The sequence below is a fragment of the Macrobrachium rosenbergii genome, chromosome 11 (genome assembly GCF_040412425.1).
Source record: "Macrobrachium rosenbergii isolate ZJJX-2024 chromosome 11, ASM4041242v1, whole genome shotgun sequence".
In the NCBI taxonomy this organism is placed as follows: Eukaryota; Metazoa; Arthropoda; class Malacostraca; order Decapoda; family Palaemonidae; genus Macrobrachium; species Macrobrachium rosenbergii.
Window position 1 is genome coordinate 23,816,196 of NC_089751.1, and position 15,939 is coordinate 23,832,134.

Here is a 15,939-nt window from a genome sequence, read left to right on the forward strand (position 1 = left end):
CTAATTCTAAAACATACATCCTATGATTTTAAATAATAATAATGTCACATTTTACGAACAAACAAATATGCTAGTTTTTGGTCATGGGCATCCGCTTGATTTATTTTTAGAGGAGGGAGACGGAAGTCTGGGATTATATATATATATATATATATATATATATATATATATATATATATATATATATATATATATATATATATATTATATATATATATATATATATATATATATATATATATATATATACATACATACAGTATAGTGTGTGTATGTGTTTTGCGTGTGTGCTTTTGTGTGTGTGTGTGAATGTTGCGCTTATGTATTTGTATTTGTGTGTGTTACTACTGTTCTGACACGTATGTAGAGTTCGGTCTTGTTCTCTATGCTTATACGGAACGTGATAATATTGTAGGTGCTGGTCTGGTAAAACTAAGGTATACTTTTTTTGTTAGCACTGCAGTGCGGTTATATATTGTACTAGTATACTGAAGTAGTTCCTTGGATTTTTGTCACACCTTGTAAATCTGCTGGTATAGATAATTTCTTAATTCACTGTGGAAGTGCTTCCGTTTTCTTACAATAAGTCACAGTGTTAGCTTGTTACAGAGAATGTGGCTTCTATTGTCCCACTCTCTCTAATCTCCAGAGTAAATTGGTTGGTCTTTCTTCTTTTGGGACATTTTTAGAATCTTATTGATCGCTTGTAAGATTTCCAAATCTTTTGGGAGAATCAGGCATGAAGCTTTGTTGATCATAATTTTAGTCTTGGCTTCATCCCCTCCAGTTGTATTCTGATATTTAATCACTCTTTCTATTATATTTACAAGAGTTATGCTTGCTTCCTTAAATCTGGGGCATTCCCACGGAGATCTGTTTTCGCATGAATTATTTTCATATCAATTATCACAACACTTGTTTTACTTATTTTTACTTATGTTTTATTTGGCTCAGATTTTTTTTCCTTCTAACACCCACTGTTATATCAGGAAGCAAACTGATGAATCTGTTCTTTACTGTTCTACCAATTTTCCTTTACAGTCTCTTCTCTGGCTTTGTATTTTGTGAAGGGATGAGCATTTTTATGAACAGTCTCCCTAAATGAGACAAGCAGGACCTGCTACGTACCGTGGGTCTTATTATTGTGTTAATATTCTTTTTCATTCTTTGTCAAATGCTCCATCAGACTTTTCCATTATTCTTGACTATTTTTGAAATTCAGAGATTCAGGCAACGATACTGTTAGCATATGAAGTTATAAGTATATTGAGTTTTAAAAAGATATTTATATAGGACCTGTTAACTGTACGTCTAAGAATTTTAATTATGCTCAAAGGCTGCTTTTATTTCTTTTACAGCCATTTTTCTTTCCATGTCGAATTTAACCACCTTTCTGGACAGAACTGAGCCCCGAGCTCTGCATTTTCAAGGTACCATACCAAGTCATTCCATAAAGCTTGGCACTCTTACTTTACCAGAGTCATCCTGCTGTGTCGATTTCAAGTTCTGTAACTTTTTCTTAGGTGTTTATTTCTAAAATCCTGTGACGTTGTTCATTGATCTCAGCAGCAGACAAGCTGGTTAAACAAGATTTTGTTTGTTATTGGAACTAAGGTAAAGATCACTTAGTGATTTTCACGTTCATGACCAGATGACACTGTTTATTCTCCTTTCTGTGCACTGGATCATGCATGCTCCTGTTTCTATACATACAAGCAGATATCAAATGTACACATACATGTAAAATGTCTTTACATTTGGTGTGATTAATAATAACAGTAATGATGCTGATAATAATAACCTCAAAACCATGAGGAGCAACAGCTATTTTTCATTATCATCATCATTATCATTATCTTCAGACTCTTGCGCGGCTCCCTCCTCTGTCCCCCCCAATACGGATGCCCATGGCTCTGAGACATGGAATCTAAGTACTAATGATTGCGTATACTGTTTTCCCCGCCAAGTTGGGCCTTCAGTGGCTCACACAAAGGAAATATTATGGAAATAGGTACCTTAAAGTTACTGTACAGAGTGATATAAAGTGGTCATTTACCCAAGTGTATATAGGCTATATGTATAAATAATTATATTTATATATGTATACACATATATGTATATATATACATATATCTGTGTACACATATATATACACATACACACATTCACACACATAAAAACGATCACTTTCACTTTGAATCATTGATGAGACACTTGACATAAAATTGTACATTATCATATTTACGCGTTACATTCCGTCGAATTACAAAGAATATATATTTCTCTTCTTGAAATACTCATGATGATATATACATCCTTTCCTTGTGGAATCTTGGGGTTATCTTTCGTGACTTATGATTATCAAATAGGTCTCTGTTACTTTGGAAGGTTGTCATTGCTTATCCTTAATTTTCAGTTAAAGGAATACTACTTAATTGCACATTGTAATAATGGTGTTATCTCATTGGTGGCAGGGTGGTGTTTATAATTTATATAATTTCTGATTTTTCACTCAAGGGACCCCATTAATTTATGTTGAGACATTATTGCAGTTAGACTTTCTTGATCGTAAATTTTCATGTGAATTCTTAAAACGGCAGTTTTGATAAACAGTAATTTACTAAGAGGCATTCATGGCGTTAGTGATAAAATAACATTATGCACAGTGTGTATGTGTAGGATATATGAACATAAATATACTCTAAAATTTAAAAAATAAACAATAAAAACGTTTATATATCTTAGAGAAGATCTGAGAGAGACAGTTGTCAGAGGACGGTGTGTTTGACCGAACACAGAAGTGGGAAAAGATGCAGAGAAAGAAGATATATATATATATATATATATATATATATATATATATATATATATATATATATATATATATATATATATATATATACGTATGTATATATTTATTTTTATTTATATATATATGTGTGTGTATGTAACTATGTATATATATATATATATATATATATATTATATATATATATATATATATATATATATATATATATATATATATATATATATATATATATATATATATATATATATATATATATATATATATATATATATATATATATATATATATATATATATATATATAGTATCACCGAACCTTAGATAACGAGGCATGCCAGACCATCATAACATTATTCTCTATCGCTTTGAATATGAGGATCATGGAACAATAGTGCTTTTTACCTGTTCATATCCCGCTTAGGCTAAATATCTGAAATGCCATTATTTTTTAGAGGTTTTCATGCAGTGTAATTCTAAGTACATTTATTCGTTGACCTATTTAATGGGCTTTTCAGTAAATATATATACTGTTTCATATTTCGTACGCGCTGTTACATTTCTGTACGCCCAAGAAAATTTTAGACGCGATATAGCATGTATTCGCTTCAATTACCCTTAGTGAATGGCGAAGTCGTAGCAATCTTGTTCATGGAGGTTTGCAGGACTTCATATTATGAAATAGAAAAAAAATTACCCCACAAGGAGTGAAGAATATGATAGTGAATTGGGCCTACCTTTCACCGTTAGAGAAATTTTTAAGAGGATATCATTTAGTTCTAGTAGAAATTCAACTTGTTAAAGGCTGAATACAAAACAGAATATGTTTTAGGCTACTTGTATTCGCTTGTATTATTTGTAAAAATTAGCTTAAGTAATCTGTATACGTTTTATACTTGGTCTGTCCGAAGTTTGACGGAACAAATTCAGAAGTAGCCAAGAAGGCTTGACTTAAGGAGAGTCACGAATGTAGGCCATCATTTCACAACTCTTGAGTATATTGAACTCCGAAAATTTTCTCTGAGGGTGATTGGGTCAAGACGGGCTCACCTTCCAGAACGAGCTGGGTCACTTCAAAGGTGGCCATTCAAATTGTCCACTTATTGTATGGAAGATGTACAGTAGATGGAAGTGCCGATGGCAAGCAAAATGTGCTTAATACATGTAATGATGAAGATACGTTTTTACAAGACTTGGCCAACATCATGTGACAGTTTCCAGCAAAGATGTATAAATGCAGGGCCCAGTGGACAATTTTTCGGTATGAAGAAACATGTTTTGTTACGTGCACCACTGTGACTGTGAAGTTAACAGCAGAGCTTTTGTTTTCGATCCTAAAAAATGGAGGCGTGAGGAAAATTAGGAAAGTTCGGTTATATATATATATATATATATATATATATATATATATATATATATATATATATATATATATATATATAAATTTTTTTGTTGGTTTAACATTGTGATTGTGAGGCAGGAGGTGCGTTGGGTAGGATCCATCGATACAGATTCAAGCCGTATTGGGATGATGAAAAGTAGGACACTGAATATCGACACGGATGTCTGTGACGGTAATGGCAAAGCTCATCACAGTTATTTGGATGTTGCTGTTTATGAAAGTGACATAGGATTTAAACTAAACTAGAGATATAGGTTAGACTACGGTACGTACTTCGAAACGTCCACAACACCTACTTCTGGAAGTTACAAGTTATTCTACTGTCGTAAGCCAGTGCATATGGTTTTATGTATGTGAAAACTTTAAGAAATGATCGATTGATTTGTGGCTATTAAAACTGGCATCACAACATCTAGGTTATTGACGCCGATTAAGAACAAAAATTAATAACTGTAGAGAGGGAGGTTTTCATCTGGTAAGTGTGCCCCTTCCATTACGAGCTGCTCTATGAGCAAGAGCCCTTACTGGCATAAAGCCAGCTTCATCAAAAACAAGAGTGCCTCTTCCACGATTGATAATCGGCATTCATGTCAGGTTGGTTGCGCAGCCTCATATTTTAAAGTTTTCTCGGTATGTAGAGATAACCATCCTTTTGTATCATGCTTGAATTTTACAGGAAGGAAACTGAGTTGTGTTTTCGTGTCGTGAGGACTTTAAATGTCATCAGCTCGTTAAGCAAGCTTCCCTAAGTTGAATGCGGATACTTGAAAAATCTATCGAGAGACATGCAGTAAAATCCTGCTGAATTATAGACAGATACAGATGTAAGTAAACACTCAATAAACAAATAAATAATGAAAATAAAAGTATCAATGACTTGAATTGAACTCATGTCTGATGAGTATGGTGAATCATGTTGAAGTAAATTACGTATAATCATGTTGAAGTGAATTACGTATTAAGCCTTTAGTTTGTCGGACGCGTGGCATGTGGCTTTCAGAGAGTTCCCCTTAAAAAATATCAGTGCAACTTTCGAACGGAGTTGCGGACGGGGTCCAAAGTTGAGGCCGCGAGCCATAGGAGGAATGCTGATACCACGATAGCTTTCGCTTCGCCCTGTTAAACTGAACCGCCGTAAATTTCTAAGCAAATCAAAATTAGATAATATTTGAATAGCGGATTATTCTATTGTTATTCGTAAACAGAATTGAAATGTAGTCTCGCTCATAGAAGATAAACAGGTACTAAGTAGATTTAGTTGGAAATTTGTTTCGAGATGAAGGGTGAAAAGAACCCTCATTTGCCTCCCCGAATTTTTAAAACTTCGAGTTCAGTCACCATATCACCCCCTTTCCTCCGTCAAACAAAGCTGAATGTTTTGGCAGCAACAATCCTTATTGAAGCGCAAAGTAAACAAACTAAAACAAGTATCTTTTTTTTATATATAATGCTCGTGTATGTTTTCCGCCTTGCCTTCTGAATATGAGGTTCAACTAAGGTTTTACGGCAAAACTACTAAGGATTTCACAAAACACGCCTATGTGCTCATAGACGTCAACATAGACACACATAAGTGAGGTGGAACAGTTTCGTTTCAAATTCAGTAGTACTTTGAAATCGCACTGCTACTTGAAAATAGGTACACCGGAAAGTTCAGTTTTTAAGCTTGCTTCCAAGCATGTAATTCTAGATATGAATTGACATTTTGAGACTAGTTTTGAAGTAATAATTTTTATGCCCCTCGAAACCTATCAAATACAGGTTGAATCATGTTTATAGGGTAAACTTTTTGAAAGTTCCCAGTGTAGCGTAATTAAAGGGTACTGGTGCTTTTAGTACAATAATCTAAAAAGTTTTTTTTTTTTTTTGGGACGTCGTGCTCTGATAAACAACTCAAAATGACCCTTACGCTGTTTCAAAGTGACATGGTTCTTGAGGTACGCACATGAACTACTTATCCAGTCTTTGTTAATAATTACTTCAATAACTATTATAGTTTTATATTGTGATTTTAGTTCGCGTGGATTTACTCAAGCTTTACAATGTACGTTAACCTAGGGTCGTAACTACTGTTCCCTGTTCTCGAAGAAAACAAAAAAAAAAACAATAATTATACTGTTGTTATTTGATAATCCATCGCAAAAAGTAATTCTTTGTTTTATGGCATGCAGAATTACTCAAGCTGTCGGAAGCCAAGCGTCTCGGTGGGTTATACTGGAATAACAGAAATCTGAAAATCAGTGTGAACAATTACTTTTCTTTTACAATATAACTTAACCAATTCTACACGCATCTAGAATCCTTGCTCGGTAGAAATATGCAGACTTTTTGGAGAATTAGGAAATATGCAAAAGTTTTGAAGACTGGCAGTCAAAATTACCTTATGGTGAATACCAATAGTAGCCCCCGCCCCCAAATGTGAATTTCACCGTTGCATGAAAGGAGCGCTTGGGAATTCCTTTCAGCAAGTCGGAGGAATTTTGCCGCCTAGGTACGTTTGCCTGCATTCTGAAAACTGGCTTTCATAACATGAACAGTTTAACATGAAAAATATAAATATCTAGGTTTGGGGATAGATTGATATTTTGTGTCTATATATATATATATATATATATATATATATATATATATATATATATATATATATATATATATATATATATATATATATATATATATATACACACACACACACACACACACACACACATATATATATATATATATATATATATATATATATATATATATATATATATATACACACATACATACATACATACATATATGTATATGCAGGTATGTACGTATATACAATACAATACATATGTATATGTATGTATGTATTTATATTATATATATATATATATATATATATATATATATATATATATATATGAATGTATGTATGTCTGTCTGTATGTATTTTACATATATATATATATATATATATATATATTATATATATATATATATATATATATATATATATATATATATATATATATAAAAAACAGGAATAATTTTTCTACACGTGCATTTGTGTATCTTTGTACTTTTAGGCCATAATATCCTGTGCAGGTCCCAAGGGGATAAACTCCTCATTTAGATGGCACATTATTATTTTTTGCAATTTTGATACAGTGCTACTGCGTTTTTGATAAGCCTCCAGGATCCAACGCTGAAACATTCATTTCATTTGTGATATGACTTTCTTTAAGATGTTCACTATATTTGTTGTGTTTTATAACCTAGATGATATTCTGACAGTGAAGATACTGATGATGATGGTTATCATGATATAGTGGTGAGAAAACTGATACTTGAGAAAAAATAATAATGACATTATAAGGACTGGACGGTATATACCTGTTACTATCTTGCTGTGTGGAAAGGCAAACCATAACCTAACGGAACGCACCTGCTTTCGATGAGGTGCTACTTGACGGGGAGAGTCATCAACTTTCACACTGTTGTTGTACATTATGACATCCCAATACTCATTAGAGACCTGTGATATGATAAGCTTTAATGGATAAGGATAATAGACTTTCAATTAAAGTTAGATGACTTCCTTTCCTTCTATCCCAGAATAAAAAGAAATAGAACCCTCCTGAATTCTTCCTCCTGTAGAGGAAGAAGGAAAATTAGAATACCCATTGGTAATCATTGCACCCGTTCTAATTAAATTGTTGGAAAAAGACATGACATTAAAAAAAAAACTTAATTAAGGAGAGATGTTGGTCCCTTTTGGCATTTCTCCCAAGACTCCTACGACCGTAGAAAGGTCCCGTCACAAAAGACGGTCGCCCGTTCACTTGTCGAGAATGGAAGATGGTGTCGGCTCCATCACTGGTTGTGGCTTGACCGGACTGTGATGGTCTACACCATGTTGGAGTGGGTGATTGGATGCTTGCTCTCGTCGTTTCTCTGACCTCTGTGCTCCTCGTCGCCTATGGAGATGTTGTCGTGGGAACGGCTTGGGCCAAGTCCTAAAACTACCTGTTGGAAATCAGTTAAAAAATCAGTGTGTGGCATCGAAGCTGTTTAGGCAGAATTGTGCTTTAGTTACTCACTTACATGTAACAATACAGTAGTTACTCGGGGACAAAATACTGAAAATCGGATATAGGAATTGTTAGGTGAAAATGAAGGGGACTAGTCCTCTTAAAATCAATGAATTGACTTGAATGGTGGCGATTCAGTATTGTACAAAAGTGTGTCTACATTTGATTCATTTTTATGTATAGTAATAAATAAATGGTTGAAGGATTCCAAGCCGAAGCTAAAAATATTTTTCCAAGACGAAGTGTTATGATTTGGTAAATGTAATAGAGATCGGGTTTTGTTGCAGATGTTAAAAACATTGTCTTTATAATTGCACAATATATTATTGCACCATACACTACTGTATCCCTGATAGGTGTCTTCATCCAATTTGTATTCTTCAGATGTATTTCACTGTAAGGATAATTGTATATGCCTGCAATCATGCTACTGAGGGAGCAGTGGTACAGTTGTCTCCAAGGATTAGGTACACTCACGGTAAACTGAGGAGACAGCTCTCAGTTCCACAGCATATAGCTAACTGTTGGCAATGCTGCGAGACACAGTCGCTTAACATGTGATCACCTAACAAAAAACATGTTTACGAAATGCTATAGTAAAGTTAATTAAGTTATAATTAAGTTACCTTGTTATTCAATGGATAATGCATACCATATTAAAGCAAGAAACAACACAGTCTTGTTAAAAAGCAAACAACAGCCAACAGCCTCTTGTGTCGTGTTGGCGCAGTACAAGGTTCCTCTCTCTCTCTCTCTCTCTCTCTCTCTCTCTCTCTCTCTCTCTGGGAATAAGTCAGCTTTTCTTTTCTACACCACCTACATCTTTCGTGAACCACTCCTTTGATAGGTAGTATTTGTTACTTTAGAATCAGTTTTGTTTGGTATTTTATTGTCATAATGATAATGGAGTTGCCAAGAGCCATATCACTTTGTGGGGTAACGAGATGAATCTTTGCATAATGAATTGTTGTGGTCTAAAGTGGTACTGATGATTAGACGAGTGGTGGTCATACTTTTACTATGCAAAGGTTGCTGAATAAGTAATTTTATTTCACCAATCAGCCAAACATTTGGGTTATCAACTTTTGACATAAAGGCCTCCTGAAAACATCACAGAACTGTGGCAGTTAGTGTGTCTTTATCATTACCATTAAAGCAATGTGCAAGTGTGTCAAATATGACACAACTTTTATTAGTATGCAACCTTTTCAGTGGGAGTAAGAGACAGTTTGAGAGGCGGATGGCCCAATATGCCTAGTAATACTTCAGATTTGTTGATTTTGATATTCTACTATTAACGTAATTAAGAGATATATATAAGCTCATCACAAATATTATTCATATTTCCTCAAAATTTTCAAGAACAAATACTTTGACAGATTTTTCTCTTTATCATAATTTATAAGATGACTTTTATCTGATATTTATTGAAAATTACGAGTTAGCATAAACGAAAAAGTTATCCAGACACACACATGTATATGTATATTATATATTCTTATATATTTCCATTCGTCCCTTTAGCCCATTAGATAGAATATAAAATTTAACGGCGGCTGGAGGAGACGCCATGACAGGGAAGTGAACTTAAGTAGGCTTATCCCCCAGATCACCTGATTTGGGGGGAAAACAATACCACTCCTTAGCCCTAGCATCGGGTGAATTGGGGGGTCAGATAGTCATTAGACACAGGGGCGAATCTGGGCTGTAAATAGGCTATTATCCTAACTCTCAAGGATTTAACTAGGCTATAAGACTTATTTTCCATACAACCTTTCGCTGGCTGTGTGACTGCTTTCAGATCGCCGATGTCCTGTGCTCCAAGCCAAACAACAAAGCAGACGCAGTGCCCTGTGACCTGGGCTTCATACACTCCTTACCCAAACACCACAGCGTCGAGTGGTGCCCCTTTCTTCTCTCTGAATTGGCACGAAAAGCGAGATTCCTGCAGCCAAAATTCGTCTAATGCAACGAGCTCTAAGCACAGAAGGAATCAGGTACGTCTGGAAGTACTCGGTCCCCTGCCAGCTTTCTTTTTCTTCTCGTGAATTTCTCTCCATTTTCAATATTTCCAACTTTTCATTCTCCTAAACAAAGCCCCTTCGCCCAAATCAAACCTAACCGCCCTTTGTTCATGACTCGCCCCAAACTCAAAGTAAATAAATTCAGTTATTGGAATTGGATTACTCCCTCCATAGTGTTACCACGGGCTAATTAAGTGTAATTGATCAATTCCTCCATCGTGCATAATTAAGTTCATGTGAAAGAAACTCATTGGGTTTTGAATGCTAACCTGGAATTCTCTTTCAGAACCTGCTATCCAGCACCTTGGAAGGTCTGTTTCCCTGGCTAGAGAGCAAAACCCAGCATATACGTTTAACTGCCATCCTGCCACATGCAAGAATCTCCTGATTAGCAGCTGGGACACTGGACAGTCCCCCCCCCCCACCTGATAACAAGTTGCGTTACCACAAAAGCATGCAACCACTAGCAACCTTCACGTTCATCTGCATGTTAAACTATTTCAGGGCCGTAGCCTTTTCAGGTTCAGCAGTTTGCTATGCATTGTCTAATTTTTTTGCACACTGTATGTGCTTGGTTGCTGCTCAGTTAGCCCTTTCATATTAATTTCGTGATTGCTCCATTTGTAAATAAATTTAATTTAAAGTAAACAACTGGTTAATTTTTTCCCCATGGCGACCTCCAATTCTCTGTTTACTTAGAAGTGATATCAAGGCAAGTCAGTTTATTCATCCCATTTATTGCTTACATTCTAAGTGCTTTGTGTTGGCTTTCAAGGCAGTTAATTAAAATACTCATTTCCATACAGCTAACTGGCTCCAGAATGTAACAATATATATATATATATATATATATATATATATATATATATATATATATATATATGTATATGTATACTGTATAATCATGTATATTTACTGTATAATCACACACACACACACACACACATATATATATATATATATATATATATATATATATATATATATATATATATATATATATATATGCATATATATATAGTGTACACGTGTAGTAGTAGTAGTAGTGAAGACTGCGCATTAAAAATTCAAGTTTTAATCTTCTACCTCGTCTCAAGCCCAGGTCTACATTCATCTGTAATTATTTGTTTGTTTTTCTTTAGAAATGCTGTCTTTTGTAGTAAATGTGATTACCTCACCTCCTGCATCTTTCTTTAATATATATCGTCTTATTACACACACACACACACATATATATACACGTATATAGACAAATTTGTAAGTAATATACAATTAGAAGTAATAGATTATAGAAAATAGCAAGAAGTTAATCACATCCACCACATATTTACTCTGCCAAGTGTGTATAAATTTTTATTTGGATATGTTTTACCAATATGAACTTTTAATGAGCTGCATATAGATAATTGATTAAGAAATCATTCTCACAGGTTTTAGTTTTGCGTCCTCTGTACGTTTTAGACTTATTATCATCCCGCGGAAATAATCCGATTGTAATTCCTGAATAATATAATTCAATGATTATACGAGGCTGTGTACCTAAGCATTGGAATCACATTTTATTTTGACTGTTTTGGGGTTTAAACACTTGAAACGGAATGGGAAATACTCGGTTTTTATAAAATGCCTCAGTTCTATCTCCTCCCTATCCTTTCGGGGATCGAACGCTGCTATATTGAGATGAGAGTTGAACGTGCTAACAATTGTGATACGAAAGTGAGAGAGAGAGAGAGAGAGAGAGAGAGAGAGAGAGAGAGAGAGAGAGAGAGAGAGAGAGTTGGGAAAGAGCAACCGCTTTCAACACGGTGGCGACTGTTTGGGAAAATCACGGTAATAGCCATAAATGGGGAGGCAGGTGTAGTGAATTAATTTCTGCCGTCATTTATGTTACCGCTTTCCGTTAGAGGGAACAAGTTTCGTATTGATGTAAATTTTCATAATTTAAAGTACTCTTATCAATTTGCATTTTGAACGATTTATTTCTTGTTAAAATTCAGCAGCAAAACTGACAAAATCTCAGTGCCATGTGACATTAAGGCTATGTATGTGTCTTGGAGAGAGCCAAGCATTAGCTAAGTTGGGGGGTTGTGGTGTAGCGCGGCCCTTTCCTTTCTTCCTGATCTTTGCCTCCCGGTTGAACACCGGTTTCTAATTGGGCCACCAAAGAAAACTAACGTAGATAAAGTCCTTCAAATGTATAACATGTAATATTATCATACATATTTATATAAGTCATATAATATGATATAAATGAAGTAAATCTTGCCCTTATATTTTGCTACTTGATAAAGCACAGTGATACCAGGAAATATTGATGTATATTTTGGATCTCTGTTCTACTTCCAGAGGTAGGGGAGATATAAATTTAGGTACTCTTACCCTAGGCAGTAGCCTTACCTACCTGTCGAATTATAATAAGACAACTGCGGTATATAGATCCAATACAAAATTGAGTACGTCTCTCTCTCTCTCTCTCTCTCTCTCTCTCTCTCTCTCTCTCTCTCTCTCTCTCTCTCGTCTTAAGAGAAATTCAGATTCTTTCGTAAATGCTATTTTATACACCAACACCAGAAACCTGATACCGTTAATCTTTAAGGGAAATGAACTTATTATTTCTTCTCCTCCATCTGCACAGAGAAAGTAAAATTACTAGGAATGGAAAACAGAAGGATTTTGTGGTGTTTTGGTAAATCATCCTACTCATATTATTATTATTATTATTATTATTATTATTATTATTATTATTATTATTATTATTATTATTATTATTATTATTATTATTATTATTATTCATGATGTGGACATGCTCAAGTGGATGAAGGAGAAGAATGGGAAGCAAACTTTCACCTACTACAATACCAACATGTAAGAAGAAAGAAAACTGATTTAAAAGATATATTTAGAATTGAAAATAGATTCCACGATGCAAGTCCACCGTCATGTTTGGTCATATGTTTATTTTTTCATGTAACAAACAATCCACAGCTTCCCGTTGGCCGTCACAAAGTCTTACAGAAGAACAAGCATAATATTCTTGATATATTTTATGCAATCGCAAAATAGCGTAAGTATTCGCTACAGCTTTGACGGAATAAGTACAGGAATCTACATGCGCTTGGCTCCGGAAAATACAGTGAGCCATATTTTTGTATGTTTGTATACAACTGAAACTAAAAGTAATTTTGAAAAATTATGATGATAACATTGTCCATTTTCTTTTACTGGTACGTGTTAAAAAATTGCTGTAAGGATGATTCATTGAGAAAAGTAAGTTGTATTGATTATCTCTCTCTCTCTCTCTCTCTCTCTCTCTCTCTCTCTCTCTCTCTCTCTCTCTCTCTATATATATATATATATGTATGTATGTATGTATGTATGTATGTATATCCCATTTTGTTGTTCGTTCCGTCGTCCTTCCCAACGGATACAAATCTTTTTAATTTATGAATTTCAAAACGACATATGCCTATAAGACTGATCAAACCGTTTAGTGTCGCTATTTTATAGATTACAGACACCACGACGAATGAGATTGTTTTTTCATTATGGGTCTAATCAAAGTCTAGACTTTGTGTCTAACATATTTCCGAGATCATTACACGTTAGTCAAAACTCATAACCTGTTACAGGGGTCACAGATAACTATATTAATTTCGTAATTCCCCTCCCAGAGGTCCAGAAAAATTACCTCCAATTGACGCCACCCACAGTCCAAGGATGATGATGGTAATGATAATTCCAACTGATCTAGCGGCTATAAATCTTAAATAGATAATTTTTTTATATATTATACGAACAACTGCGTATTTTATTACCCTATGTTAAATTATGCATTTTATTTTCAACCTTATTCACTAACTCCGGTCGCCATGTCTCTAGTCTCTGCAAAGAGAGTTGCGAGGTCGGTCGGTATACGAAACCGTGACTGACAGGTGACTCCACGGAAGCCAAAAGCGAGTTAGAGGTTCTTGGGTACTCACTGCAGCAAGTGCCTTGCAGAATTTTAGATTTCTCCGAAGGCTCTATGGGAGGATTTTGAGATACCAGGACGTACAGTTCATAGGAGAGAATGACCTATACATAAAATAAGTATTTTAGATACTTTTAACAGCTACAGTTATTAAGAAATAAGAAATTTTTGTGTAGAAGAGATGGACATCATTAGTTTTTGAAACACATTTGAAAGTCACAGCTGTTACGTAATAGCCTTAAATTTACATAATGCTTTGCTAATCATATTTTCAAGATTGTTATTCCGGTTAGGCATCTGGTTGAAATCAACTTCCGCTGACTTTGGCACGGTCGAGGTCCTCCTCCGGGTTTCCTGAGGAATTTTGGGGTACCAAGCTTCGGCAAATCAGCCCCACCCTCGATGAGGTGGGTTTCTACCTCCGGGAGTCAGTTGGGGTATATATAACATCTTTTCCTTGTTATGCTTGTATGTATTATATTATTCAATCTTCTTTCGCACATTTGCCCTGTCTCCAGTGAAAGCTTGGTTTGTACGTATGAAGGCAGTTTACCAAATGTACAAAAATTGTGTGATCAGAGATTAAAGGGAAATGACAGATTGATGTAGGGCTTCGTGCCATCAAACTATGCAGGTTATTAACGACATGTTCAGAGTGATGGTAATTTAATTCGTATCCTTTAATTATATCTTCGCTGCTCGCTAGGATAAAAAAAATGTCTGCTTGGCACACTAACGAAGATCATCAATGTTGTTGATTTTTCCTCAGAGTTCATGCAAGGCAAATTGATATATTGTACGGAATCTTCATCACTTGCTAGTTTTACATAAACATTTTTCCCATACGAAATCCAAATGGGTTGTTTATTGATCATCGTTTCAGGAATCAACCCCATAGGGTGCAGTTGCATAGTATGTCCTCTTAGTCGACGATATGTTTTAGAATAGTATATAATACAGGATTTAGGCCCAAGGCCAAGCGCTGGGACCAATGAGGTCATTCAGCGCTTAAATGGAAATTGAGAGTAAAAAGGTTTGAAAAGTGTAACTGGAGGAAAATTTTGCAGTTGCACTATGACTCAATTGTTAGGAGAGGGTGGAAAGAAAGATGAAAGAAAGAATATGAATGGAGGTACAGTAAAAGGAATGAAAGGGGTTGCAGTTAGGGGCTGAAGGGACGCTGCAGAGAACCTTAAGTCAGTCATTACCCTCCCTACGGGGGACGAGATGTTTTAGGCTAATCTCTTGCCGCGTAAGTAATCCGATTATAAATCCTGAATGATAAAATCCAAAGATTACACGAGGCTGTGTGCCAGGCATTGGAATCATATTGTGTTTTTATAGGTTTTGGGTTTAAAAACTTGAAACGTAACGGGAAATACTGGGTGTTTATAGAACACCCCAATTCCAATCCCTCCCGTCGTGTCCGAGGATCGTACACTGGTCTATTCCAATGAGGGTTGAGCTTGCTAAAAATGACAATACGAGAGAGAGAGAGAGAGAGAGAGAGACCTCATAGTCATAAACTTCAATTTCCAATCAGCTCGGGAAATCATTGTTTGATAGCAACTACGTTCAACGCAGTGGCGACCCGTTTGGGAAATTCACAATAACATCCAGAAAGGGGAGACGTATATTATCATTATTTAATGAAATACAGTATCAGTT

General features: G+C 35.0%; 1 protein-coding gene and 1 long non-coding RNA gene across 2 annotated transcripts in view; one reads left to right on the forward strand and one right to left on the reverse strand.

The window, feature by feature from the left end:
* The window catches only part of LOC136843247 (uncharacterized), a 379,609-nt gene that overhangs the window by 15,753 nt on the left and 347,917 nt on the right, over positions 1–15,939 (forward strand). The window lies entirely within an intron of this gene.
* LOC136843245 (oxytocin receptor-like) overlaps positions 7,230–15,939 on the reverse strand; it is a 205,942-nt gene continuing 197,232 nt past the window's right edge. The window contains exon 4 of the mRNA XM_067111359.1: positions 7,230–8,212. Within this exon, the coding sequence (XP_066967460.1) occupies positions 8,093–8,212 (120 nt within the window). The 3' untranslated portion in view covers positions 7,230–8,092. The remainder of the gene's footprint in view (positions 8,213–15,939) is intronic.